The sequence below is a fragment of the Aureobasidium pullulans genome (assembly GCF_000721785.1).
Source record: "Aureobasidium pullulans EXF-150 unplaced genomic scaffold scaffold_1, whole genome shotgun sequence".
Lineage (NCBI taxonomy): Eukaryota > Fungi > Ascomycota > Dothideomycetes > Dothideales > Saccotheciaceae > Aureobasidium > Aureobasidium pullulans.
This window is the reverse complement of record NW_021941021.1, coordinates 1,356,663-1,382,818: the sequence shown is the minus strand read 5'-3', so window position 1 is coordinate 1,382,818 and position 26,156 is coordinate 1,356,663. Positions and strand designations below refer to the sequence as shown.

The 26,156-nt window shown below is 51.5% G+C and overlaps 13 protein-coding genes across 13 annotated transcripts; 6 read left to right on the top strand and 7 right to left on the bottom strand.

The window, feature by feature from the left end:
* The first annotated feature begins 100 nt into the window (after positions 1–100).
* On the top strand, positions 101–2,013 carry M438DRAFT_341370 (uncharacterized protein). The gene has a single exon (XM_029904485.1). It carries the CDS (start codon positions 249–251, stop codon positions 1,953–1,955), a length of 1,707 nt encoding a protein of 568 aa, XP_029765824.1. The 5' UTR covers positions 101–248; the 3' UTR covers positions 1,956–2,013.
* Positions 2,014–2,522: 509 nt separating this feature from the next.
* On the bottom strand, positions 2,523–4,447 carry M438DRAFT_341369 (tetrapyrrole biosynthesis, 5-aminolevulinic acid synthase). Its single transcript, XM_029904484.1, has 2 exons — positions 4,181–4,447; positions 2,523–4,127 (listed from the first exon to the last, which is right to left on the bottom strand). Exons 1-2 carry the CDS (start codon positions 4,392–4,394, stop codon positions 2,587–2,589), a joined length of 1,755 nt encoding a protein of 584 aa, XP_029765823.1. The 5' UTR covers positions 4,395–4,447; the 3' UTR covers positions 2,523–2,586.
* A 1,704-nt stretch (positions 4,448–6,151) lies between these two features.
* Positions 6,152–8,734, bottom strand: M438DRAFT_10900 (uncharacterized protein). Its single transcript, XM_029898678.1, has one exon. It carries the CDS (start codon positions 8,430–8,432, stop codon positions 6,249–6,251), a length of 2,184 nt encoding a protein of 727 aa, XP_029765822.1. The 5' UTR covers positions 8,433–8,734; the 3' UTR covers positions 6,152–6,248.
* A 1,444-nt stretch (positions 8,735–10,178) lies between these two features.
* On the bottom strand, positions 10,179–11,448 carry M438DRAFT_330616 (NAD(P)-binding protein; the record flags this gene model as incomplete). The annotated part of the gene is made up of 4 exons (XM_029903340.1): positions 10,179–10,337; positions 10,390–10,990; positions 11,052–11,278; positions 11,335–11,448. 4 exons carry the CDS (start codon positions 11,446–11,448, stop codon positions 10,179–10,181), a joined length of 1,101 nt encoding a protein of 366 aa, XP_029765821.1.
* A 213-nt stretch (positions 11,449–11,661) lies between these two features.
* On the top strand, positions 11,662–13,368 carry M438DRAFT_309189 (uncharacterized protein). The gene is made up of 2 exons (XM_029902372.1): positions 11,662–11,769; positions 11,819–13,368. Exons 1-2 carry the CDS (start codon positions 11,742–11,744, stop codon positions 13,264–13,266), a joined length of 1,476 nt encoding a protein of 491 aa, XP_029765820.1. The 5' UTR covers positions 11,662–11,741; the 3' UTR covers positions 13,267–13,368.
* A 620-nt stretch (positions 13,369–13,988) lies between these two features.
* M438DRAFT_341364 (NAD(P)-binding protein) lies at positions 13,989–15,490 on the bottom strand. The gene is made up of 3 exons (XM_029904483.1): positions 14,917–15,490; positions 14,743–14,864; positions 13,989–14,689 (listed from the first exon to the last, which is right to left on the bottom strand). The coding sequence occupies exons 1-3, from the start codon at positions 15,338–15,340 to the stop codon at positions 14,411–14,413; spliced, it is 825 nt and encodes a 274-aa protein (XP_029765819.1). The 5' UTR covers positions 15,341–15,490; the 3' UTR covers positions 13,989–14,410.
* Positions 15,491–16,187: 697 nt separating this feature from the next.
* On the bottom strand, positions 16,188–17,030 carry M438DRAFT_241203 (kinase-like protein; the record flags this gene model as incomplete). Its single annotated transcript, XM_029899540.1, has 1 exon — positions 16,188–17,030. A coding segment is annotated over one exon (843 nt), but the record flags the coding sequence as incomplete, so codon positions are not given.
* Positions 17,031–17,349: 319 nt separating this feature from the next.
* M438DRAFT_361094 (uncharacterized protein) lies at positions 17,350–18,317 on the bottom strand. Its single transcript, XM_029907481.1, has 2 exons — positions 18,002–18,317; positions 17,350–17,948 (listed from the first exon to the last, which is right to left on the bottom strand). Exons 1-2 carry the CDS (start codon positions 18,234–18,236, stop codon positions 17,569–17,571), a joined length of 615 nt encoding a protein of 204 aa, XP_029765817.1. The 5' UTR covers positions 18,237–18,317; the 3' UTR covers positions 17,350–17,568.
* Positions 18,318–18,698: 381 nt separating this feature from the next.
* On the top strand, positions 18,699–19,550 carry M438DRAFT_370747 (uncharacterized protein; the record flags this gene model as incomplete). Its single annotated transcript, XM_029908210.1, has 1 exon — positions 18,699–19,550. One exon carries the CDS (start codon positions 18,699–18,701, stop codon positions 19,548–19,550), a length of 852 nt encoding a protein of 283 aa, XP_029765816.1.
* A 707-nt stretch (positions 19,551–20,257) lies between these two features.
* Positions 20,258–21,137, top strand: M438DRAFT_341360 (uncharacterized protein). The gene has a single exon (XM_029904482.1). The coding sequence runs from the start codon at positions 20,266–20,268 to the stop codon at positions 21,034–21,036; it is 771 nt and encodes a 256-aa protein (XP_029765815.1). The 5' UTR covers positions 20,258–20,265; the 3' UTR covers positions 21,037–21,137.
* Positions 21,138–21,347: 210 nt separating this feature from the next.
* Positions 21,348–22,367, bottom strand: M438DRAFT_341358 (RTA1-domain-containing protein). The gene has a single exon (XM_029904481.1). The coding sequence runs from the start codon at positions 22,244–22,246 to the stop codon at positions 21,476–21,478; it is 771 nt and encodes a 256-aa protein (XP_029765814.1). The 5' UTR covers positions 22,247–22,367; the 3' UTR covers positions 21,348–21,475.
* Positions 22,368–22,940: 573 nt separating this feature from the next.
* Positions 22,941–24,044, top strand: M438DRAFT_351014 (uncharacterized protein; the record flags this gene model as incomplete). The annotated part of the gene is made up of 1 exon (XM_029906688.1): positions 22,941–24,044. The coding sequence occupies one exon, from the start codon at positions 22,941–22,943 to the stop codon at positions 24,042–24,044; it is 1,104 nt and encodes a 367-aa protein (XP_029765813.1).
* Positions 24,045–24,782: 738 nt separating this feature from the next.
* Positions 24,783–25,999, top strand: M438DRAFT_401695 (uncharacterized protein; the record flags this gene model as incomplete). The annotated part of the gene is made up of 2 exons (XM_029909557.1): positions 24,783–25,095; positions 25,172–25,999. The coding sequence occupies 2 exons, from the start codon at positions 24,783–24,785 to the stop codon at positions 25,813–25,815; spliced, it is 957 nt and encodes a 318-aa protein (XP_029765812.1). The 3' UTR covers positions 25,816–25,999.
* Positions 26,000–26,156: the final 157 nt, after the last annotated feature.

Below are 26,156 nucleotides of genomic sequence, written 5' to 3'. Positions count from 1 at the left end.
GAGATGATGATTCCCAGTAGGTGGAGCTCTCCCCAGGTTGAGACCAAGGGACCCTTAGGATTTTGAGTTTGACAACTCGGACGAGTGGGCAAGCCGCAAACCGGGCACGAACCAAAGCGTGAAACCGGCGCATCTCTGCAGACCTTTGTTGAGGCTTGGAAGCAGCATCTTCAGCATCCTTCGCTTTCTGACCATGTATACGTGACTCCTCTGTGGCTATTCCGCCCTCCTTCCAGACAAGAACGACCATGTCGACACCTTCGTCATCCCGCCTCTCAGGCTCCGGAGTCAAGAGCTTCCTACCCTTGTCAGAAGAGAGCGCTCTTTCTACCCGAGGACAGCATCTGCCGCAATTGATACGTGAGCGTTCGGCGACCAACACACCGGGTCGGCGCCGTCGCTCGTCGCTGGACGGCAACTTTGCGCCAGGCACCTCCTTCGAGGACTCTGCTGCTGCTAGTGACAACGAGCCGCCGACGCCTTCCCAGCCTCGCCTCAAGGCCACTGCCGCTGTCGCCGACCAGAACCCCGATGCCTTTCGTCGCCTCAGCTCGGGCGCCGCCGCCCTCATGACTCCCCAGATGCGCAGTATGCGCCTGATCGGCAACAGCAATCCACGTTACCGCTGGGAAAAGTACTTTACCTCTGATGAAGACCTCAAAAAGATGAAGAAGCCCATCCGTCAATACTACGAGCGAAACAACTTCCTGATCCAGCAATACCTGTACATCGACAGGCTGCTGGACTCGAGTCTGCCCCACGACCTGATTCAAGAGTATCAGTACAACGTACACAGCAGTTCAGGAGCTGCTGCCGTGCCGCCGACTATCAGCGAGGAGAACGGAGGTGCCAGTGGAAAGGCTTCTGCTGTCGCATCCCCTGCTATCATTCCCATGGATGCCAACGGTAATGGCTCGGCAAACCAGAGTTATAGACTCAAGAGAACACCAAAGGCTCTGTATCGCGTTGGTGCTGATGAAGAGACGCCACTGTTAGCTGAAGATGATAGCAACTCGCTCTTCAATACTGGAATTCCTGCTTTCGAGCCCGATGATGAACCTGACAGCCAAAGTCGCATTGTCAGCATAGCCATCTATCTGAATCTTGTCGCCAACACCGTTCTTCTTGGCTTGAAGATTGTTGTCACTGTTCTTACCTCTTCGGTCTCGGTCCTGGCTTCGCTGGTCGATGCGGCTTTGGACTTCCTTTCAACGGCCATCGTGTGGACTACTACAAGACTGATCAGTCACAACGATATGTATGCCTATCCTGTAGGCCGTAGACGATTGGAACCAATTGGCGTCTTGGTTTTCTCCGTCATTATGGTCACCTCATTTGTCCAAGTCGCCATTGAGGGCTTGAACCATCTCACCTCCAAGGACCATACCATTGTACAACTTTCTTATGCTGCCACGGCCATCATGTCGGCCACTGTAGTTATCAAATTTGGATGCTGGCTGTGGTGCAGATTGATCCCCAACAGTAGCGTTCAAGCTCTCGCCCAAGATGCCATGACCGATGTCGTCTTCAACATCTTCTCCATCATCTTCCCTTTGGTCGGTTATTACGCAGGTATTTGGTGGCTCGACCCCCTGGGTGGTATTTTGCTGTCTTTCTACGTCATCCTCGGCTGGTCTTCTACGTCCCTCTCTCACATTCGCAATCTTACCGGAGCCGCAGCCTCTGCAGACGAGCGTAATGTGCTTCTCTACCTGACCATGCGCTTTGCAAAGACCATCAAGCAGATCCAAGGACTACAGGCATATCACTCTGGCGACAAGCTAAACGTAGAGGTCGACATTGTGCTTGATGAGTTCATGTCTCTGAGAGATAGTCACGATTTGGGAGAGAGTCTGCAGTATGTGCTGGAGTCCGTGCCTACGGTTGATCGTGCCTTTGTGCATCAGGATTACGCTAGTTGGAATTTGCCTTCTCATATGACTCAGCAGGATTAGATGCGGCATAGAGGAGGGTAGATGGTGATGGGGTTGGTAGATGGAGACACGGTGACGGTGGTTAGAGATACCCTGGATGCTTTGCTGGTATATCATGTTCGATGTTCTGCCTTGTGCTCGTATATGCTTTTGTGCCTCTATCAATATTGTTTCCGTCTTTTTCTGCCCATGGGTGCGTTGATCGTGACTTCCTATAGTGTCTATGAGTTGCTCGTTCATTGCCTGTTCATTTTCTCCTTGATCCTTACTTTGCTATACCTTGTATCGCTAATGTTTGATCTTGTCTTATCTTATCACTCTTGCTAGTCCAGAATACAAAGAACAGGAATTGGAAGTGGAAAAGTATGCCTAATCAGGCAATCAAATACCAGAGGTCACACTGTAGCTGCATATAAAAGGACGTCCTCGCTCCTCTGTTCTCCGGGGTTTTGCTCCTTTTTCTCGTTCTTTTCATCACCACACATACAAAGGATGGCACAGCACAAATCACACAAGAGTAGACAAGAATAAATCACAGGTGAAAAAAGGGTTTGTATTTCAACAAGTCAAGTCACACGTGACTCTGTCCTTCTCTTTCCTCACAGCACATCCAACATCGGGATGTCTATCCTAAACATATCATAGCAGAGCTTTAAGCAGAGGCGACAGCATGAGCGACCTCCTTTCTCTCGGCCTCGAGGACACTCTCGAGGACATTGACGGCGTCCTTGCCGACCTTGTTCAACTCAGCATTGACCTCGGAGAGACCGAGCTGCTCGTCAGTCCACAGGGGCTCGTTGCCAACAGTCTCCTGTCCAACACCGAGGAAGCCACCCTGGGCGGCCCAGTCAGAGGTACGCTTAATACCAAGCTGGGTCCAGACCTTGTCGAGAGCCTCGACGAGGTGGTCGCGGTACTCGCGGATATGACCGGGAGTGGGAGTGATGCGGAGACGCTCTTGGCCAACGGGAACGGTAGGGTAGTTGATGGCCTGGACGTAGATGCCGTGGTCCTCGAGAAGCAGGTCAGAGGCCTTCTTTGCGACCTCGGCGTCACCAACGAGAACAGGGATGATGTGACTGGGGTTGGGGATGACGGGGATGTTCTTGGCGGCAAGAGCGTCCTTTGCGGCACGGGTGTGCAGCTGCTGCAGGCGACGGTCACCCTTGTAGGCCATTTGGTACTCGATGGCGGCCTGGGCGCCAGACATGGTAGCCGGGGGAAGAGAGGTGGTGAAGATGAAACCGGGAGCAAGGGAGCGGATGGTGTCGACAAGCTTGCTGGAGCCTGCAATGTAGCCACCAACACAGCCGTAAGCCTTTCCGAGAGTTCCAGTAATGATATCAACACGGTCCTGAACAGTGCCCTTGGGCTGCTCGCCGTTTGCGTAAGCTTCGTAGTCAAGGTGCTCAGCAACACCGGCACCGTTCGGGCCGTACATGCCGACAGCATGCACTTCATCGAGGAAAGTGATAGCTCCGTACTTCTCTGCGAGATCGCAAATCTTTTCAATGGGACCAATGGAACCACACATGCTGTAGACACTCTCGAAAGCGATAATCTTAGGAGTCTCTGCAGGAAGCGAGGCCAGCTTCTGCTCAAGATCGGCCATGTCGTTGTGCTTGAAAACCATCTTCTTGGCACCCGAGTGACGAATACCCTGAATCATGGAAGCGTGGTTGCTACTGTCAGACAAAATAACGCAATTGGGGAACTTTGAGCCGAGAGTGGCCAGAGTAGCATCGTTGGCGACGTAGCAGGATGAAAAGACCAGAGCAGCCTCCTTCGCGTGCAGCTTAGCAACGGTTGCCTCAAGGCCCATTGCGTGCTGGTTGTGACCAGAAATGTTGCGGGTACCACCAGCACCGGCACCGTACATGTCAAGCGTCTCGTGCATCTTCTTCAAAACCTGAGGGTTTCTGCCCATACCGAGGTAGTCGTTCGAGCACCAGACGGTGACCTTGTCCTCGGGGGTGTCCTTGTGGGCGCGAGGGAACTCCTTGGCCAGACGATTGATGTTGTTGAAGTAGCGGTACGACTTGTCCTTGTGCTTCTTGTCCAACTCAGTCTGGTAGAAAGTGTCGTAGTCGAAGCGAGCCGTGTTGGGAGGAGCCGGGGGTACGCCATGCATTTCCTTGGATGACTCCTTCTGCGCCTGTTGCTGCTTGTGCTGCGCGGGAGCAGGGTAGCGGACTATTCATTTGTCAGTCGAGTTCAGCTGTACTTTCGGCTGCATCTGGTAGTACCATCATCGCGTCTCAGAGGGCTGTTGTCCACAGCCTGAGCCTTTTCAGCACGGGTGGTGTGCAGGTAGGCACGAGGGGCACGGGTAGTGCGAGCGCTGTAAGCTCGGGAGCCACCAAAGGTACCGGACAAGAGAGTGTTGGGGCGAGTGCTCTGGACAGCCAATGCCTTGCCCATGACGGGGCAGCGACCAGCAGTTGCCTGCAAGTTGGACATGTTGGCCTGGGCGGCATTGGTGCTGGTGCTGAGCGAACGCAGTGTGGCGGGCGAAGTCTTGTGCAAGAACGGGCACACGCCACGCGATTGACGGAGAAGAGCCTCCATATCGATAGTATTCGTTTATGATTTTTCTTTGTCTGGCTGTTGTTGGAGGGCGAGGGAGGGAGGTGTGGAGGAGAGAAGGAAGAGAGAGGGCGTCGGGCGGATGTAAGAGTAAGTGATGTGTAATTTTGTTCCAAAGTCCCCGACCATCGAAACACTGGGAATGAACCATTCTCGATTCGAGACCCGATGTCGACCGGCACCGGCAAACGCCCTTGACGAGGGCCCCTCGCAGCATAAGGCCATATTCGCCACTTTTCATTGGTCCAATTTGGTCGCTTTCTCGGCGATCCCTCGCTGGTGACGCTAGAGACAAAGAACATGAAGCCTCGGCGCTGATTCCCGTCAGCTTCTCACGCCGTTCATCTCCTATTTCGCACCGTCTTCTGCCGTCTGCTTTTCGACTACAAACCCCGATGCTCACCTCTCCGTGTCGCTTACGGCATCTGCCAATTCCCGGTGAGCTCTCGCGATCGTATGATAATTCACAAGCACTCTGCTCCTCCTATTCCTCCAAAGTGTCCAATGTCATTCCTACGAATACAAAGGCACTTTTAACCTTTTGATCAACACACCTGGGTCAAGAAACGAGCAGCGCACGCTTGACGCATGTGCGGTGCAGGCTTGCAGCGGTTCTTACCTTTTTTACCCCTCTCTCCCAATCTGGAAATTCCCCAACAACGCTCCATGTCTAGGATAAGCTTACCAAATGCTTGATTCCTGTCTTACTGTACCTGCTTCGTGCATCTTGTAGTTGTCTCTTGTAGTTGTTATTCTCCGTCGGTATATTTACCTGCCTACATTGTCAACATTGGAGTCGAGGTCGTGGTGCGCGCTGATGATCGCTGTCGATCTTACCGGAGCAGACTTGAAGCTTTGCGACAGCTGCTCATTCCTTTGTTTCTGAAGCCATTGACATCGATGGTCGCGCATTCATGCAATCACACCTGATGCCTCGGTAAGTTCTGTCCCTTGTCCCAAAGCTACGAGGAGAAGGAGGAGAGTCCAGTGATGATCACCCAAGAGACTATTGATGCCTCGTGCGGGAACATGGGTCGACTTCACTGTTCAGACCACCGCACATGTCGAGGACATGAGAACTCGATTACACTTGATCTGAGGACTTTGATCTTTCTCCACCTCCATGTCTTCTATCTTGTACCAATTGCTAACCACAAGACGATTGCAGTTTGAAGCATTCGGGCTTAGTTGAGTAGATTCATGCACCGAGGTCTGGAATGGAAGATGTTTGTAGTAAGAAAAAGGTTCATACAGCTCATTAATGCATGCTATCCATGGAGAATGTTCAGGAAAACGAAAAACGACCGCCCGATATGCATACCGCGAAAAAACAAGGTAAAGAAGAACTCCGAGCCCAATGCATGTTTCCATCCCGTTCCCATCCCGTTGATTTCATACCCGTTTCCTTCTCATTCCCAAAACCTATCGCCCAAGGTTCATCATTCAGAAAACTCCAGAAAAGGCAGAAAATCCAGAAACAATCGCAAAGACTCCAAACAGAAAGTACAAAAAAACACAAAATCCACACCTTAGAAACACTTTTTGTATCGTCTCGTCAGGAATGTCCCTCTTTCCACCATTTGTTCATTCGTATGCAGGGTTGTCGACCTTTTGTGCTGCTAATACAGCCTCATAGTCGTGGGTATCATTTGTTTGATGTTCATAATCAACATTCCGCGCAATCTATACGCTGGGTTCGTAGGGGCTCCGGGCCTAGTTGTGTCGAGTTTAGAATCTCGAGGTGATGCTTCTGCTGATGCTGGGTCTTTGAGAGCGCTTGGCTGGGCTACCCATGCTGCTGCTTCCAGGGTGGGTAGGCTGAAGCTGGGGCTGCTGCTTGGAGCCGATCTTGCCAAATTCTTGGAGGATGTCAACACCCTGCTCGTCGAAAATATCGTCCTGAATACCGAGACCGAAGAGCTCCTGTCCATGCTGAGGGAGGTAGTTGTCAAGAGACAGATCCAGCCAGTCGGGGGCGTTGACACTGTTCTCGGATACGCCGGTGGAGGGAGGAGCCATGGTGACACGCTTCAAAGGCGAGCCGAGCATGACAGGAGAGCGCAGTTGGGCAGGGTGAGTGGCCTTCAGAGGGGTGAAGTGGAAGTTGAAGGGGGAGTCAAAGGCCATAGCATTGCCCTTGCCCGAGGTGATATCAGCCAGGACACCAGTAGAAGTGACGGCACGTTCAATGCGGGGACGCTTCTTGCCAGGGCTGCCGCGAGCGCTGAAGTCTTCAAGAACAGCGTTCTCGTCAAAGACGTCGTTGGAAGGGCGCCATGGAGTGAGGTCTTTGGCAGGAGTGAACTCGTCGAGATTGAAGGCAGGGGAGAAGGGAACCAGAGGAGTCCAGCTCTTAGCAGGAGATTCACCGAGGAAAGCCTTGATGTTGTTGCGGTGGTTGCGCAGGCTGGTGTTAGGAGAACACGATTGCGGAGGCTTGGCAGGACGCTTGAAGACAACAGCAGGAGTCAGAGGAGCAACTGCAGCAGCTGAAGAGGTGGGGCGCTGGGGCGAAGTGTACTCGAAGTGGACTGAAGGCTTGCGCTTGTGAGGAGCAGTCTTCTGCTTGGTAGGGCTGTCGTAGGAGGAGCTGCGGATGCGGGCAATCTCTTCCTCAGCACGACCACGCTTGATGCGGCGGTGGTCCGGGTCGGCATCCGAAGTAAGGGTAACGTGAGAGACAGTAGGGTTTCTAACTACCGACGACTCTATCGACGAGTAGTAGCCACTGTCTTGGGGAGCGTTGAACTTGCGTTTGCGGGCGCCGCCAGAGTGTGTCTCGGTGGGGAATCGCATACGAGAGGAACGAGGAGGAGTGTCTTGCATGGGCGGAGGAGACGAGCCAAAGGCTGGGGGAGGCGATGAACGCATAGAGGCACGTGCGGCAGGAGGAGGCATAGCGAGCTCATCGTCTTGGAGAGCAGGGTCGCTAGCAGGGATAGTGCCGTCCGATGAAAAGTGGTCTTGAGGAAACGAGGCAGAATCAACAGCCTTAGTGTCAGTCTTCTTGACCGGGTTGGGACCCAGAGCGAAGCGGCCAATCGCAGGAGTTGTGACGGGACGGGGAGCGTTGCTGGGAAGAGTTTGCAGAGGCATCATGTCGGAGGGAATTTGCACCTTCTTTAGAGGACGGTCCTTGCAGAACTGACGCTCCATACCAGGCTCGATTGCCCAGTAGTTACCCTTGCCGGGGTCATCCTTGGGGCGCTCCTGCTTAATGAAGGCCTTGTTCAAGCTGAGATTGTGACGGATGCTGTTCTGCCAGCCAGTCTCGGATGCGCGGTAGTACTTGAAGTTGTCCGAGATCCACTTGTAGATCTGCGCGAGTGTGAGGCGGCGGTTGGGCGCGCGCAGGATGGCCATGCCAATGAGGGTCGCGTAGCTGAAGGTGGGCTTGTTGCCGTCGTCGTGTACTGAAGGCATCTCTTCGGGCTCGGGTAGGACAAAGTCGAATTGCTCTGCCGGCTTGACAGCCTTCTTGTTGGACTTGTCTGCCAGTGCTCGCTTGATTGGCACTGCTTTTTGTGCGGCGTAGACGTGGTGGTCGTAGGGGAACATGTTTTCCTTGTTCATGTTCATGGCGGAAAAGAAACCGCGCTTGGCGGGAGAGTCGATGGAGGAGTTTGGTTGCAGCGGAGAGGGGACGGCGATGTTGTTGTGGAACGAGCGTCTGCCAAGAGAGCCGGCTGGCGAGCTCGAGTTCTTTCTCGGTGAGCCGGTGCTGAGCGAGTTGTGCGAAGGACTGAGCAAGAAGCCCGTTTGTCTAAAAGGTTGTTGGCCAAGGGCGCTTAGAAGAGCTGCCTCGACCGAATCTTGTGGGAGATCGTGGAAAGTCGTGGACGGCAGTACCGGCACGGGATCGTGGTAGATGTTGAGCTGGTGGTGGTAATTCGTCCGACGCGTCGACGCCATGGACCAGATGTGCAGGTTAAGATCTAGGTGGAGGGATTGGTGAAGGCTCCCACGAGTGAAGAGCGGAGCTGAGCAAAGCTGCGTGTTTCGAGTTCAGACAGCCAAAAGATGGAGAAGATGGTCAGGCTTGGCGTGCTTCGGGCTAGTTCGTCTTGTGCGCTTCGAGTTGAACAGGCCGCTCCTGGCTTGGGGTACAGCCTTTTTTTAATCTTTCTGCAAGCCTTTCTGCAGGAAAAGGAGCTTGGTTAGCACGAAGACCGCCAGTAGGCCCTTACAGGCTTGCGACTAAGATTGCACCCGTTAAGGGCAGAAGGGGTGCCTCACGCTTGGGCGTTAAAGAAACCGCCCTGCCTTGCTCCAATCACGAGCTCGGGCCAGCGATCAGTCGTCAAGATCTCGACAGCTCTGACGATCGACCGCGCCAATTGTCAATCCGCGTCACGCCAGAAGTGCAAGCGGTGAACAATGGGACTGACCGCGCTGGTGGTACACTGCAGTCGTGCAAGGTGAGAGGGAAAGACAAGTCCTGCAGAACAAGGTGCCGAAAGAGGGTCTTTTGTTTATGCTTATGCCCGACTTTGTTGACACGGCAAGCTTTCGTCTGCCGCTCTCACCTGCAGCTTCCAGGATCCTCCCCTCTGCCTATCTCTTCACAAACTCGGCCGCCTCTCGTCCACGCTTGCACAAACTGCACGACATTCAATCCGACTCGTCAACCGGCGGGGCATGTCAAGTCTCGCTCCTTCCCGAGCGTCGCCATTGATGTCATTCTATGGAATGCCTTGCATGTGCCTACAACGCTAGCCGCTCGTCTTTTGGATCTTGTCGGAGCCCGTCCGTCTGCTTCCTATCGATTGGCTCACGACCTGGCAAGATTGCTAGAGCACAGGCCAGACACTTTAAATTGTGCATTGCCCATGAACAATTCCCTAACCGTCTACTCCGCCTTGCTTGCGTGAGCCTCGTGAACCGGCACATCGAGATCACGCTTCGTGCACTTCCCCCTCCCGTTCAACATCGGCTCGATGCCAACATCCAAAACCTGATCCTTGTTCCATCTTTTTCACTAACCAAAACCCTACTTCGCCTGCCGAGACGAATGGCCCGCCAATTGTCGGACGTGTCCTGTGTAGGAGACTGAGTTGAATCAGGGGAAAACGTTAAGCGCCGGAGCCGTATGCTACCTCTGGTGAACTCGAGTTTGGCGTACATTCCGCGTGCACGACTATCGACCGCTACAACATTTCTTCCCACTGCCACCGGCCTCGACCTTCCACCAAAGCCAAAGATATGTAGTTAAGGAGGTCGGCTGGTCAGGTCCAAGAAGAAAAAAAGACCATCTTTGCTCCGTCGGCAACGCGCGCGCTTGACAGCCTCATCCCCTACGTGTCGCCGTTTTATCCCAACTTCCACGACCCTGACCCAGACCATTTTTAACCATCAATCCCGACTCTCGCCACTTGGTCATCTCGGACAAAGGCGTTGTGCTTGCCCATCGGCCAGCATGACCTCTTCATCCTGGAAGCGCGCTCAACGAATTGCCTATGCTTACCGTAACTCTTGATCCTTTACCGCCTACGTAGGAGTGTAGGTTGTCCCTTGAATCATGTCGGGCCCGGGCTGAAACTACCGGCGTCAGGCATCCATGGACTCTCAAACTTGGGGAAGTCGGTGATCCGTGAATCTTGACATCTCGGGTGTCCTTCGAGAAGGAAAAAGCAAAGAAAAATTCCATCGCCATGTGCATCAGCCTTCGTCGATTTCCATGTCGCCATCTGCGACTTCAGTAATTTCGTCGCCTGGTGTCAGTTGATGCTGTGACGTAGAATCTTCCCCTGCAGGTTGTGGTGTCTGCTGGTCTCTGTCATCGGCGCGTGGAAAGCTTAGATGTTTCCAATCTTCGATCTGTACAAGACTATGAATAGATGTATATTTGTGCGTGTACCGGGTGACTCACCTCCTCGATAATGCACCGCAACCGATCGCGGATGCTTTCCACAGCGAAGCTGCCCAAAAGAAGACGCAATGGTGGAAATGAACAATGACCTAATTGCCAGGTAAGTTCGGCGCTCTTGACAGCACTGGTGGGCTGCTGATTGCTAAGCCATTGTACCACCCGTTTGGCATGAGCGGCGGGAGCATTTTGGCTCTCGTAAGGCTGAGAGGGCGACTTGACCAGGAAATGACCATAGGTTGGTAGACGGCTCTTGTCTGCGGAGTCTGATCCCTTGTCATCCAGACCCGTGGGTTCGTCGAGACGGAGATGACCTGGAGCGACGAGGGTGGCCTTAATGTTGAAAGCATCGACCTCGTAGAGCAAGCTTTCAATCAAACCTTCTACCGCATACTTGGTTGCGCAATAGGGTCCGAGGCCCGGGACACCGAGTGCACCGGAAGTGGAAGAGAAGATTAGATATCGGCCGGCATTTCGTTTTCGAAAGTATGGAAGCGACTGCTGGACAATGTTGAGACAGCCGAAGAAGTTGGTTTCGAATTGTGCACGAAGATCGCAAACATCTTGGTCTTCACAAGCTCCGATGACACCGTATCCAGTACAACTGTAGTGGGATCAATGATGAGATCGAAGTCATCGGGGGAAATTCGAGGAGGTATACTGACTTGACAATGACGTCCACGGCACCGAAATGGCGAATTGTGTTTTCGATGACAGACTCGACTGTTTTAGAGACTCTCACGTCGCACAAGAGACCGAGACAAGAGTCGTGCCAGCCTTGCATCTGATCGAGCGTGTGCTCGCCAACGCGACCGACAGCAGTGACATTGTCGCCATGAGAAAGACACGTCTTGACGATTGAGCGACCCATGTGGCCAGTAGCACCGAAGACCTGTGGCTCCTCATCAGCATGCACTAACTAAGCAAGGAGACCCTAGCGAGACCAACGATCCATGTTTTTTGAGTGGGAGGGTTCTCTTCTCCTGGAGGGTCACATGTTGAAGGCAAGGTCAGACCTGAAGTCAAAGTTGACGGAGATGGGTAGTCTCTCGAAGCAGCCATGCTACCTGAGAGTAAGATATATAGGAGGGGACAACAGGGCCTGAAGATCAACAACAATATATGCAGAGTACACAGACACGGACAATAAATCTCGACCAGGAAACCATTTGTTGGACCCCGCATGAAGGTCCGCTTGCTGCCGCTGTCGGGGCCTCTTGGCTGAGATTATCTTATCGACAAGAGTACCTGCGTCATGTACGGATAGTGCATCTTGTCAGCAAATAAACTTGACAAGAGCATGCGACAGTGATTTTCTTGGGTCTTTTGTGTGTTGCTCAGGAGATTGATCGAACATGTCCAAGGCAAAGCAAGCGGCATACGGTACTTGTCCCCAATCGCATCCTCCAGCACGTCACTGACTCTTGTATAGCGGCGTCGCCTGCAGCTCAGTCCGGAAGCAGTACATCGTTCGCTCAAGGCTTCGTGCTAGGCCAATTGACGCTGGCACTGATTCTCATATTCCTGATCAAATTCTTCATCTTCGGCGAGCCACCGTCAGCGGACAGTCGCGCAGCAACAAGAGCAGCGCTCCGCCGTCAGCGTACCCTGTCGCATGCCTCATCCCTACGCCGTCGCTCCTTCTCCGATCTCCGTCTACGCAAGCGTAGCTCTGCTGCAGTCCTCGCTCCACGAAACATCTCATCCGGAGGTGCTGTGCTCACGACGGACAAGATTTTGGAAAAGACGTATTACAATGTGGACGGACACCAGCCAGAAAGCTTGGATTGGTTCAACGTCCTAATCGCACAAACAATCTCTCAGCTTCGCGCAGATGCTCTGGAAGGAGACGCCGTGCTGACTTCTCTCACAAATGCTCTCAATGGCGGACAACGGCCACAGTTCATCGACGAGATCAAGGTGACCGAGATATCGCTGGGCGAGGAATTTCCCATCTTCAGCAACTGTAGGGTCATCCCTGTCGATGAGAATGGTCAGCCGGTCAAGCAGATGCCGGGCAAAAAGGGCACAAACAGAGGAGGTCTGGGCGAGAGCAGGCTTCAAGCGCGTATGGATGTCGATCTGTCCGATGTTGTGACGCTGGGCATCGAGACGAAGCTCGTCCTGAACTACCCCAAGCCTTTCTCGGCCGTCCTCCCTGTCGCTCTCGCAGTCTCGGTCGTCCGCTTTTCCGGCACTCTCTCACTATCCTTTACTCCCTCTCAACAACCAGATTCGGGCACAGACGAGTCCGAATCATCTTCTGCCAATCCATCATCCTCACCCACTACTCTGACTTTTACCTTCCTGGATGACTACCGTCTGGATCTCTCGGTACACTCTTTGATTGGCTCTCGCGCTCGTCTACAGGATGTCCCAAAGATCGCCCAGCTGGTAGAACAGCGCATTCACGCCTGGTTCGACGAACGCTGCGTGGAACCCCGCTTCCAGCAAATCGTCCTCCCTTCCCTCTGGCCCCGTAAGAAGAATGTCCGTGGTGGAACTGATGATGTGCCTGAAGATGCTATCCTCTCAGACGCCGAAATGGATGCAGCAGCTTCTTCAAGTAAGCCTCGCAATCGAGAGCGCAGCAGGGAGCCGTCATCTGCTAAACGTGATCGCTCAAGAGGCGACAAATCACCCGCTGCTCCCACAAGACCAAAGCCGTCAGGACAGGCTTCACGACAGACGAAACCCGAAGAGTTGATGACTGAGGAAGAAAGGTTGTTTGCTGCTGGTGAAGAGCTCAGAGCTGCCGAGCAAAGAGAATGGTCTAGAGAGCGTAGGAGCAGAGAAAGACACAACAAGAATAACGACGAGACGATAAGACGTAGGCCGCGGCAGAGTCAGTTGGCAAAGGAGTTGGATGTGCCATCATAGGACGATTGGTACTGATGGATGACTTTCCATGCAACTGCAGGTTGCTTACATATGAGTGTACGAGTAGTGTAAATATCAAAATGTAATGCTCTTCTCATGACCATGAATGGTTTTGTTACATTCTCACCAGTCCATTGACCTCAGTTGCAAGCTCCGTTCACCGAGAGAAACACAGATGTGCAAGCATCTGAGGGTCAGTTACTGAGAAGCCGAGCGCAGAAAGTTCAGACCGAGATGCTCGACCACACAACGTGATTATCGCATATGGACCAACATCATACGACTACTGGCGATTGAATTAACATTGTGTTACCTCCAGCAAGGCAATAAATTTCTCGTGGATGGAGAAACATCACGTTCGACTCCGAAAATCCATGTTTGCAGGGCAACCCTGTTCCGAACCACCACACCTCCAATCCACGTTTCAAGTTCGAACCTACCACCACATCTCTCCCCCCCAGAGCACGTCACACCGTTCCCTCGTTCCCAAAACCCGTTCGACCTGCTGACCCTCTCGCGCACAGCTGAACTCACGGAGATACGACATGCCATCATAAAAAAAAACGGATCGTGATCTCATGGCGGATGGGAAATGAGAGATTTGCATAAAGAACCTCGAACGGCCGTGCATTTGTATCTATCTTCGTTTGATCATTCACAAATGCACTGCCACTTCAGCGGGACAGCAGAAAAACGTTCTAACCGAGAAATAAAACAGTCTTTTGGGCTTGATTGTGTATCCTTGTCTAGTCTCTATCGTATACCCTTGTTTCTTTATCGATGGAGAGATGTCATCGGTCGATACGGAGGAGGCGGATATGAGGGTCTGGAATGGTGTGAATCGTGGTTTGACGTGTGAGGGCGGAGTTTTGTTCCGTTTGGGCTGTAAGAGGGCAGTGGAGTTGCAGCGATCATGTGGATAGTGTGATCAGGTGGGAGAAGCGGCGGAAGGATTGAAAGTGGGTATGTCGAACGTCTTGGGTGACGATCCTTGAGGTCATGCGTATGCTTGCTGCCTAATGGTAATCTCTGTGGGTGATGTTCGTGTGATGTTAGAAGTAGCAAGGTCGTATGAATTTGTCTCTTTCCTCTATCCTGTGTCATACAATCATATTCAGGGCCGTCTTTATATCTGATACCGTTTCTAAGGCAAGATGTAACCACCATCAATAACAGTATCACTGCCTGTCTGGTAGCTGCTAGCATCACTAGCTAGGTACAGATACAGAGCCTTGATCTCTCTAACGTCTCCCTGTCTGCCCATAGGAGTCATACGGTAGGCTTCGTTGATCACGCTCTCTCCTGCACCCATCTTGGTATTGAAGAAGCCAGGCGAGACAATGTTCACGCGGGCGAACTCACGCCATTCTCTGGCCAGCGACTTGCCGAGATGTGTGATGGCTGCCTTTGTGGAGTTGTAGACCTAGGAGGGGAATGTCAGAGGAGCGCTGCCTCTTGCCTTGAGTGCAGACTTACTGGCTGGTCCACCGGTACATTGACGATATGTGCTGAGATACTCGATGTGATAATCAGGTTACCCTTGCCCTGCTTTTTGAACTGTTCGCCAGCATATTTGGCACAGTAGAAGACACCGTCAACTATCACCATATCAGCATTGTTCTGTTCGACCAAGTATACACTGCAACTCACCATTGACAGCGAATTGCTTCTTGTACTCCTCTACACTGGTCTCAAGGATAGGCTTCGAGATAGCCATACCGGCATTCGCAATCATAACATCCAGTCTACCAAAGTCCTCTACAACCTTGGCAACCAGCTCTTGTACCTTCTCCGGGTCCGAGATCTCAATCTGGTATGCCTTGAACTTGTTCCCGTGCTTTTTTGCCAACTCCTCAGCCTTTGTGACTGCCTTGTCGTTGGAACGGTACCAGAGTGCTACATTGGCGCCAGCTTCGGCCATTGAGTCTACAACGGCACCGCCAATGCCTTCAGCAGCACCTGTCACGACGACAACGCGGCCTTTGAGGTTGAACTGCTCGAGGACATTGTCAGGGCCCGAGGGAACAGGGTTGGGCTGGCGGGGCACCTGGGCTTCTTCGAGCGTCATAGACATGTTGGGTGGTGATATGTGGTGTCAATTTGGTTTCGTTTTGGTAACTGAAGCCTCGTAAGGTGCGTTAGGTGATTGGCAAGTCGTAATTTTCTACAGAGCTGAGGTTGACATCTGGCAAGAGCATGATGCAGCTAATTACACGCAGCAGGGAGATTGTCAACCTGCTATTCAGCCTAATTTGCACGTTGACGTGAACTTTGGGAAGCTTCAAGGGCCCTTTGGTGGGGTGCCATCTGGCCTGGCGGGGCAGTCGCGATTCAGTGCGGCTTTCTTTCCGCGACCTTCGGGAGAAGATAACGCGACCCAACCAAGCCAACTTCTTGCTTCATCTTCTTCAGATCAATATCAACATCTTTCAAAGTCAAAGGATCCGACACGTAACATAACTGACATGGAATCCCAGGATCTTGACAGGTCAACAATGTATCGAGCGCATGCGAAAAACCATCAATGAAGCCTGCAGGCTGCCCATACAAGGCTGGCCATCTCACAGCGAGCGCTTTCTGACATGCCATGCTGCTATGCATGACTACTTCGGAAGCACGAGATTTCTACCCAACACATTGAGTCTCGTAGCATCAGAAAGGCAAACAGAAAATATACAGCTTCCACGCCTCCCATCTCACCCTATTCATCTTCATGGACATTCGAAGAACAAAAGTGTCCAGTCACAGCATTTTGCACGCAGAAACACGACGAACATCGCTTTGACGACCAGAGTCAACTTCCCATCTCTGGAGTACCCCCGACCTTTGATCTCTTGAGGAGCAAGCAGATGCCTCTATAGATCAAGGGTCGGCCCACATGGAAGATGAGGCTTTCGAACATGTTTTCCATATCGCGTCCATCAGATTTCTCCCCAAAATTCGCAGCGTGTCTCTTCGAACTTCCGCTCGTTGGGCTTTGGCTCGAGGAATCGGTCCAGATAATCAACCCACCAGGCATTTTGAGGGCTTACTCTCGATGCCCTTGTATACTCCCAATAATGGGGATACCATCCTGCTGTTTCCCAATCAATGATTCCGGTGACCTTGTCATCCTTGACAATGATATTGAAGCTACTGAGATCTCCATGAGTAAAAACTGGCTGACCCCAATCGGTCTCTTCATGTGCCTTGATCATTTTATTGACCTCGGCAGGGAATGCATCATCGGCATCCTTATGGGGACGTCTCAGCCAGCGATGGAAGGCGCTGATATCCTCAAATGGACCAAAGCGTCTGGCAGTGGGTATTGGATATATTGTGCCGATACCAGGCAGTCTAGGGTCATTAAGACTCCCGCCGTCTACACTAGCGACAGAAGACCCATGCGGAGATCTGATGCTTCTGATCTCTTCAATCATAGTTTTCAGCTGATTCAATATCCGTGATCTGGATTCCTCAGATCGTTGCAGCCAGCCATCAGCGAGCATCGTGCCCTTGATTCTTTCCATGGCGATATACGTCTTGTTGCGGTATGTAAAAGCACAGTAGATCTTGGGCACGGGAACCGACGTGCGTTCTCGGATGAACTCCATGGCCGCTGCCTCTGAAACATCAAGCCAATCTGCGTCGTAGTGTTTGACGCAAATCCACGGGCTTAGCAGAGATACGAGACCAAAATTTCGTGCAAAAGGTCGCGAGACCCATACCGCGCACAACGTAGCCGTTCGGCGGAGGAAGGTTGCTTTGATCGGGTGAGAGTTTGAAGGAGGCTCTGGCGGTCGGACGGGAGTCTGAGACGCTTTCTCCCGCGAGAAAAACATCGTTAGGTACTTAGAGAAAAGGCATTTTTCTAGGAGGGCTTAAATACTTGTCTCAGATATACTTGTCGGGCTGTGATGTTGATGACAACGCAGAACAACATCGGCGTTGGTGGGCGTGTCGCAGCGCCAAGGCTTGCATGGAAAGACATCACCTGGCACCTCAAGATATATGCAAAGTACGCCACACGCCTTGATATCGGAATGCTCAAGCATGTAAAGGGAGCTCTATATGAGATAGCATGAAGGCAGTGACGGAGAAACAGATAAGGTTGTGTTGTACAAGGTGTGGTCATTATCATTTAATCTTTATCTATAGTCGTAAGTGGGGTGGTTTGAGTCGAAACCCCATCGACGTGTTCGTAGGTCTCGATGCAATGCGTGCGTTTCCCTATGCCATTATGCTCAATGCTTGATGCGTCCGTATCCCAATATGCGTGTGATGCTCTTCCTTCCAAGACTTCCAGACTCAACAGCGAGACATCTAAGCGGCGATGTTGGCTCCAATCAGCTTGACATCAGCACAATTGGAGGAGGTGCTGGTGGCATTGCTCATCTTCCACAAGAGCTGGTATTGAGAGCCAAGGCTGAAGTAAGGAGAGGTACCGTTGACGTGGCACAGAGCGAAGCAGCCGTCAAAAGAGTCAGGAGCAGTGGTGGAGTTTGAGGCGGACCAAGCGAGAGTGGCATTGTTGAAGTAGAAGCCGGTAGTGGCTTTACCCGAAGCACTCAGGTCGACGTAGTCGTAGCCAATGGGAGCATTAGAGCGGAAGGGAGCTTGCTCGAGAAGACTGAGGTTGTAGGCGAAGCCGGCAGGAGCACCGCTGATTGCCAAAGGCTGCTGCAGGATTGAGTCTGAGAGAGCTGCTTGGCGTTAGTACAGAGTCTTCGGACGAAACAGATTTGATCAAACTTACTCCATCCAACGGCAATGCTGCTGTTCTTGCTTCCGACAATTGTCGACTGACCAGCACCGACGTGGAAAGAAGATAGGTATTGTCCATTGAAGGCACCGGTACCGTTGACGACTTCGGTGTGGAGAGTAAAAGGCTTGGTGCTGTCGAAAACGGCCTCGGTACGCTGGCTGAGGGGAAGGGCAGCCACAAGGGGGAGAGCAATGGCCGCGGCAAGAGTCTTGATTGAGGTGTACATTGTGGTTGTGTGTTTGGCTGTATTCGTAGGATGGTGTGTTTGAGAAATAGGTTGATATGGAGACTGGGATTGAGAGGAGCAGGATACGAGGGACTTATATGTCGGTTGACAGATTCAAAAAACTAGGGAGGTCGGTGTAGCAAGGATCAACGTCACCGTACCTGCCAAGACGCGCTCCTGCAGGCTTCCAGCCACCTGCCGACCCACTGTTTATCCTCGAAGTGGCGACGGTCGAACTCTAACATGTATAGCATTACCTATAAGCTTCTAGTGCCGACCATGTTGAGAACGTCGCCGACACCAGAAATAGCATCGTACGACTGATTTTGAGCCGTCACTCCGCAAACCTCGCACCAACGCTGAGTTCTCAACCTGAGACACCCGCTGCCGACTTCCATTCGGCGACAGTGCAGCTGCACGTTTTGACTGCCAACCAATTCAAGTGGATCAATCATCACAACCATGATTCTCGGACGCAAGGCCGACGATTTCTTCGTCGCTGTCAAGCAACATCTGGACAACATCAAACCTGGTCGCCTGGACAGCAGTCTCGACGCCTTCCAACAAGCAGCCACAACCCTTGTCGACTTGTCCGGAGATCTCAAAGGACAAGACATTGCTCACCTCATCTACAATGCCAAAGCGACTTTGTTGTTCACACAGATCTATATTGTGTTGGGTATTGTGGTTGGTGCTCTGTTGATCAGGAGGCTGGGAAGATTCATTCACCACGTTCGCAAAAGTCTAAGAAATCTCAGCGATGTCACCGAAGTTCAAAAGAACATCCATTATCAGACTCAATTCGGCGGAGCGGTTCGCCGATTCATTGAACATCAGCATGATTTGCACGACAAAGCACACCTGAACGACCCACAGGATGCCGTCTACTATGTCTATCATCCTGGAAACGACTGGCATGCATCCTTTCACGCCGAAGACATCTCCGTGAGAGGATTCGGCGGTGTGTATGACGACCTACCGGCTCTTATCGAGCATTTACGTACCATCCGTGAAAACCCAGAGTTCAGTGCTGTCATCTACGTTCTGCTCCCTTCAGCTCATCGCTACGACTTCTCTATCGATCTCCGCTTCGATGCAAACCTCCTGCCTCTCAGGATCCGAGGTCAAAGAGACTACAACGGCAAGCCCCTTTGTCATGGACATATCAGCGGATTGTCACCAGAAATGGACGTGAAAGATGTTGATCTTTCGCCAAAGAAACCAGCAAATACCTGGTCTATGCTTAGGATCTTTTGTGCAGTGTTTGCTGTTCTAGTTCTGGCGTTTGCACTTCATGAGACTAGCATTGATTAGCTTGGTTTGGATAATGCTCATTGAGCATGTTGGCAAACATTGGAAGGAAAACAGGAGATTCTTGGAGAAATGAACGATTCTTTGTCTCATGGATTAGAGAAAGCAAGCAGTAAATATCTACCCCACTATCCTCCCATCAATTTCGTGGTCATAGACATTCTGTTGGCCAACCTCACCCATTCCCATCGTCACTCTCGTTGCCACCATGGGACAGTCCATGCTAGGATGGAAGGCAGATGACTTCTTCGTTGCCGTCAAGCAGCACCTTGATTCTATCCGTCCAGGCAGTTTTGGAGAATTATGTATGGTCTTCGGGAGGGCCGCTGCACATGTCATGCATGTCTTTGAACGACTTAACAACGACCAGCTCAGTCAGGTTCTCGAAAACATCCATCGCATAAGTGGCGTAGTGTCAAGAGAAGTTCAGCATCTTGACATTGATCGTTTCCACGAGACTCTCAAAGTAATCAAGAAGATGACTGGTATCGCGGTGAAAGAGCTTGAACAATTCAACGTCGATCACATCCGCGACACATTCAAATCGTTCCAGCATACCACTGATGTCGCGACCCGAAAGCTTGCCCAAGTCAATGTCAACCGTCTCCATGATACTCTCAACGCCACTCAGCGCATGGCCGAGAATATCACACTAGCTGTGCAGACTGTTCCGAATATTCTCTCCATGTTCGTGCTCATTTTGCTCTTCATTGGCTTCATGATCGCCCTAGGTGCTTTCACCTTCATTCGTGTCCTGAGAAACCTGGACAAGCGTGCAAACAAGATATCCAAAGATATGCAAGCTCTCAGCGCGACAAGCATCACCCAAGGAAATCTCAACCACCAACGTCAGTTTGCAGAGTCTGTTTACAAATTCGTTCACTTCAGAGACCGACTTGGAGATCTAGCTCCGGATGATCGCCCTATCCAGAGTGCTGGGCAAGATGACCAATACATCATCTACCACCCGTCCTCTGACTGGCACGCCACTTTCTTCGCAAAGGCCACGGAAGGATGGAGTCAGGATTTCTTCGACGAGTGCAAGGAAGAGCTGCTTCTGAAGCGCGTGCGTCTTTTCAACAACCCTGAAGCATTTGTAGCATACATCCGTGACCTCGATGGACTCGATACTCGCTCGGCCATACACATCCTGTTTCCGTCAACCCACACGTACGACTTCCCTATTACTCTGCACATACCTGAGACAGCTCAGCCAGTCAAGATTGTCGGGCAGACAGATTGCAGCGGCCAACCGTACTGTCGTGCTTGCATCATCGGAGTCGATTCGTCTGATGTGGTTGATGTTGGATTATTGCTGGAACACGAGGCCCCTGATCACAAACCAAGCAGATCTGTTGATACCAAAATCTACCCTGTTCTTTGGCTTATGATAGTAGTTCTGTGGCTGGGAGATAGGCTTGGAGAGTCGATTGAGGTTGCCCAAGATATAACACTTATCGCGTGGGGTTATTTGCGCGGAGTTTGCTGAGCATTGCTGAGCTTTGCAGAGTACAACGAGGACAGCCGAGCACATGCGTTCAACGCCAGGAGAGGAGCGAGAGGGGTTTCTGCGAAGAAGTGTATTATGTAGTATCGCAGCTTCATGGACTGTATCCAATTCTAAGTGTCCAATCAGGATGAATCAAGCAGAAAAACACAACGATCGTAAACACGCATTAGGGGTATAGGAAAGAATGCATCATAATCCATCTCTTTATGCACTGTCACTGCTCGACAGTTCCAGACCGGCTTCCTCGCTCTTCTTGCTCTTCTTGCTCTTCTTCTCTTTCTTGGGTGTCTTGTGCTCCTTGAATTCGGGGAAGAAAACTCCAGGGTGTGCGACGGTAAGGGCAATGGCGGCGATGCAAACCATCCTGTTTTGACGTCAGTAAATTGGATTTTCAATATATGGGATGTTCAATGATAACTCACATTCCGTCCAGAACCAAGAACTCCTTCTCGTTCTGCATCAGAGGGTTACCCCATCCACCAACCATCTCAGGAATACGGTAGACGGAACGAATGAAGACGGTGACGAAAGCAAGAGCTGAAGCGCCAACATAGTATTTGAAGCCTGCGGTTGAGCGGGTCATGGGGTCGTCGAGGTTTGTCTGAGCTTGACGAGATCTGTAGCGGCGAAGGAAGAAATCGGCAGCGACAACACCACACAAAGCCATTGTGGCGACTTGAACGCAGATACCAGCGACCATGATTGAGTTTCCGATCTTGACCAGCTCGAGCTGCTCGCCTGCTGCGATACCACCACCGGCAGCTTGGACGAGAATACTCGCAGCATCGGCAGTGATGAAAATCCAGGTGTAAAGGTTGGGTCTAAGTCTGGAGTACTGGGGACCGAAGTGGATAACCAGATGCTTGATCGTAAGGTAGATTCCGGCTGCGAGGAAGGAGGGTGATAGAATGAGACAAACGATCTGAATCTTGAATCCAGTTTGACTCCAAGGGTTGTTGTGCATGATCAGTCTTCCAATGTATCCGACGCATTCTCCAAAACATCCAATGACGACGGCAAATGTGAAACCCTTCAGACGAGCCTTGATTCCGAGGAATAATTGTGCGATGAACAGGATTCCAAAGACAACACAGAAGAAGATGTTGGCTCCTTGATTCGGTCGGTATCCATAAGTGGTAGCCTCAACCGGACATTGCGCCGTGACTTCTGTACAATAACCGCGAGCCATTGTTGTGTCGCGACAACGATGTTATGTCGTTATGCTATGACGAATGAGGCTGACGAAAAAAAGTTTAGCAGGGTCAGTTGAAGCCTGCAGCGAGATGGAAAACAACGACAACGAGCACACATGGTGGGGGTGATGGGAATCATATATAAGCGATGTGTTGGCCTGGGACTCATTGCGACATTCATCTCGCGCCTGCCTATCGTTTGCCGTTTCGTTGAAGATAGCGTACGGTAAACGAGCTACGGACGTTTCTCGTACCGCGTTCATCGTAAAATCGGAGGCCAACATCGTGATTTCTGTGAGGCTTTGCGGCTGTCAGGCACAAGAGAGGTGCCGCATAGCCAGAAATACTGCTAAGACGCACGTCAGAGCCTGCCATTTAGCGAAGGAAGGCCGGCCAAGCCCTTCCTTCGATGCACGGATGACAACCAAATCCTGGAGAAGTGCGACAAATTTAAATCTCACGGGATGCGCGGCCTTTAGGGTGGGTCATTCCCGAGCGAGCGATATTGCACGGAGGATGAGTTCGTCCGGCGTTGCGCATATCGTAAACATGTTCTCTTACTACTCTTGAACAGGACCTGAGCCGCAGGGTGTTACCGACTTTAGCCTTCGTCCAGAATCTGCAAAATTTCCTGCCCCCACGTCACGACAGCTCCGACATACGACCAGGCCAAAAACGCTATCTCTTGCCATGTCTACTAGACGTTGGCACACTAAACGCAAGACAGGGTGCAAGAACTGCAAGAAGAGACATATTAAATGTGACGAGGATCGACCAAACTGCGCCAACTGCCAGAGGGCAGGCGTGGTCTGCACATATGATCAACTCAAAGTTCCCAGTCCTAGCAGTCCAGCACACAGTGCGAGCCCTGCTGGCTCAACGGCCTCTACTTTGGTATATGAACACTTACCAACTTTCGATATGCTCGACTTGTCTTTGATGCATCACTACACTGTATCAACATCCACCGGACTTTTTGCTGGACAGGACTCTCAAGTAATCTGGCAAGAAGTGATACCCAGTCAGGCTCAATCCAACCCTCTACTAATGCATGGTATCCTTGCATTGGCATCAATGGATCTTGCCCGGACACGGCCCAATGAACGGCAAATATACGCGACCAGGGCTCTGGCTCATCAAAATGCTGGCACGAGGCTATTCAGAAATATGCTCGAACAACTACGTCCGTCTGACAGTCATTCTATCTTCATATTCAGCATGATTCTGCCGCTTTTAGCCTTTGCCTTCCCACACGCGTGTGACGATCCGCCAGATTTTGATGGTATACTCGACCTTTTCAGCTTACTTCGAGGATGTAAAACTGTATGGCTCTTGAACCCGGAGTTGGTTGCCGCAAGCCCAGTAGCGCAATGGATCAAGACTACTATCACCGGGCATCCGATAGCAATGAAGCCAGAGGTCGACCGTCGTTTCCAGATCCTGAGAGATAGCCTGAAAGATCCGGCAGATATTATTGCCACCGACCAACTTATCGATTTCACGCGTGGAGAACTTGCTACATCACCGGATGGAGTGGCAAACCTAGGTCGTTGGCCGACTATGGTCTCTGATGCGTTCTGGTTACGAGTCCAAAACCACGAAGTCGAATCGTTACTTGTACTATCTCACTACTCTGTTGTGTTGGGCACACCCAGCTATAGATGGTGGTCCAGCAACTGGGACTCAATTCTGCTACAGGCTATCGACAAGGCACTTCCGGAAGCTGACAAGAAAGCTGTTGATTGGGACTATGCTGCCATGATGAAGTTCGCAAACTCATACAGAGGGAGTTAAGCTCAATGCATGTTGTATCATTGCATCAAGCAGCCGATCTGGAGGAGTTCACCGTCAGAGGAGGCTGATACTGATATATTCAAGGGACGCAATGCTAAGCCTACAAGGACCCAGGTGCCAAGAAACGAGAGATCTGCAGACGCCGACCACGCGCAGCCGTCCTAAGCGCCAATGCGGCGCGTACAGTGAGGCGAGCATCGTCGTGTCAGTATCCTTTTATCACATGCTTCGCACCTTTCAAACTTGGTCAAAAAATGCTGCTCTTCCACTTATCGAAACATGTTAGTGGCTATATTTTCAGGCAACCATACGATGCAAGGCCGCTGGCATACAATCTTAGGGGCGCTTCTGAATGTCGATGTTTGGAGTGTTACCAAGACTGATCGGTGGTCTCTACGATCGCAAATCTGCACAAGGAGGCATCTGGCTTGATTTGTGGCAAGCTCGTGCATCTCATAGCTGCTCATCTGGATGACCGAGAGTCATGTTATTCAAAAGGATCAAGGCACTTCCACAGCAGTCTGATAACACGTATCTTATGCGCCATCATGGTTTCAGTTAGCTGCAATCTGTCTCCAATCGCTATCTAGCGATCCGTAAGCCACGGCTATCTGGGATGGGTAGCGGCTATGCGCCTCATGTTTCGAGGCTGTCGTGAATATCATGACTTTAAAATGTCGGGCTATACGACCATCGCTGCTGTGGTCGATTCCATTTTTTTTTTCGTTATCCCGCGATATGCTGTTCAACTTCCTTCTTACGCTCGCGGTTACCGGTGCGATCGTCTTGGTGGCTGGTCAGACATGTTACCATCCCGACCAGACCTCTTCGTCTTCAGACGAAGCGTGTGGCTTTAGCACAAGTTATTGTTGTGAACCTGAAGACACATGTGTAACACAAGGTCTCTGCCAGGACCGGAACAATCACCTCAACGGCGCTCTCACCTTTTTCGAGGGAGCCACTGAACCAGGAAACTATACAAGACTGTACAAGACAGCCTCGTGCACGAATGAAAACTGGTCAAATTGCATCAACCACTGCCCTTCATCTGGTAAGCAATCAAAACACGCGCTTGCAAGATGTTGGTGTTGACCTGCCGTATAACGAACACGTCTAATACGACACAGACAACAATAGGACGGCATATATATGGGCCTGCAACGACCAATTGTCTCTCTTTTGCTGTCATGATGATGAAGCCGATCTGTCGCAGGGCGATTGTTGCAACGGGCCTACATGGTCGGTCTCTGAAGCCCCTCTCGCGCTGAATGTCTCACTCCGAGCAGCCACGTCATCGTCGAAGACCACATCATCTACAACAACACAATCGTTTCAGATCGCATCCTCTGTAATCACACAGTTTTCTTCATCCGCGTCGGCCGTATCGGTGATCACAATATATACCGTGCCTGCCTCTACTATCAACACGACTTCTATTGCTCCGACGAGCGTTTCAACATCAACATCACCGGCTACACCCTCCCATAACACCGAGGGCCTTTCTGGAAGTGCAAAGATAGGCCTCGGTGTGGGGATAACGGTCGGTCTTGTCAGCATCATCGCTCTCGCCTTCATCTGGCATAAGAGACGACTAAACAAGCGCCGAGACACAAGCATCTATATCGATCAACCAGAGCCGAAAGTCATCGACTGTCACACGCCTTCCAAGCCTGGCGAGATGGAATCGCAGGAAGTGCGGGAACTAGATGCGGACTGGAAACCAATAGAGTTGGCAACCGGGAGGAATGTTGCTCATGAGCTGTCAACATAAATAAGTTTCTTATTGGTCTCGTGGACGGACGGTGCTGCTAGCTAGCAGAGCCATGACGGAGACAACGCCAACACAAGATCCCGCTAGCACGATCAGTTCTGAACGGATGAAAGTAGTAGGGGAGATGGTGTAAATTGACGATCAAGCATATCTTAAACCTTTTCATCCTGAATATTTCCATCTTGAGCATCTTGATTTGAATACTCTTCATCTTCTTCGTCCTACTCTTCCCTCCCCGTGTGCTAAAATCTGTCACTTCCAGCCATCTCTTGCGGCCACGCCTGGAGTCGTCTGGCATGTAAAAATGCACAATGTTTTTCAGATTGGTATAATCGTCCGCA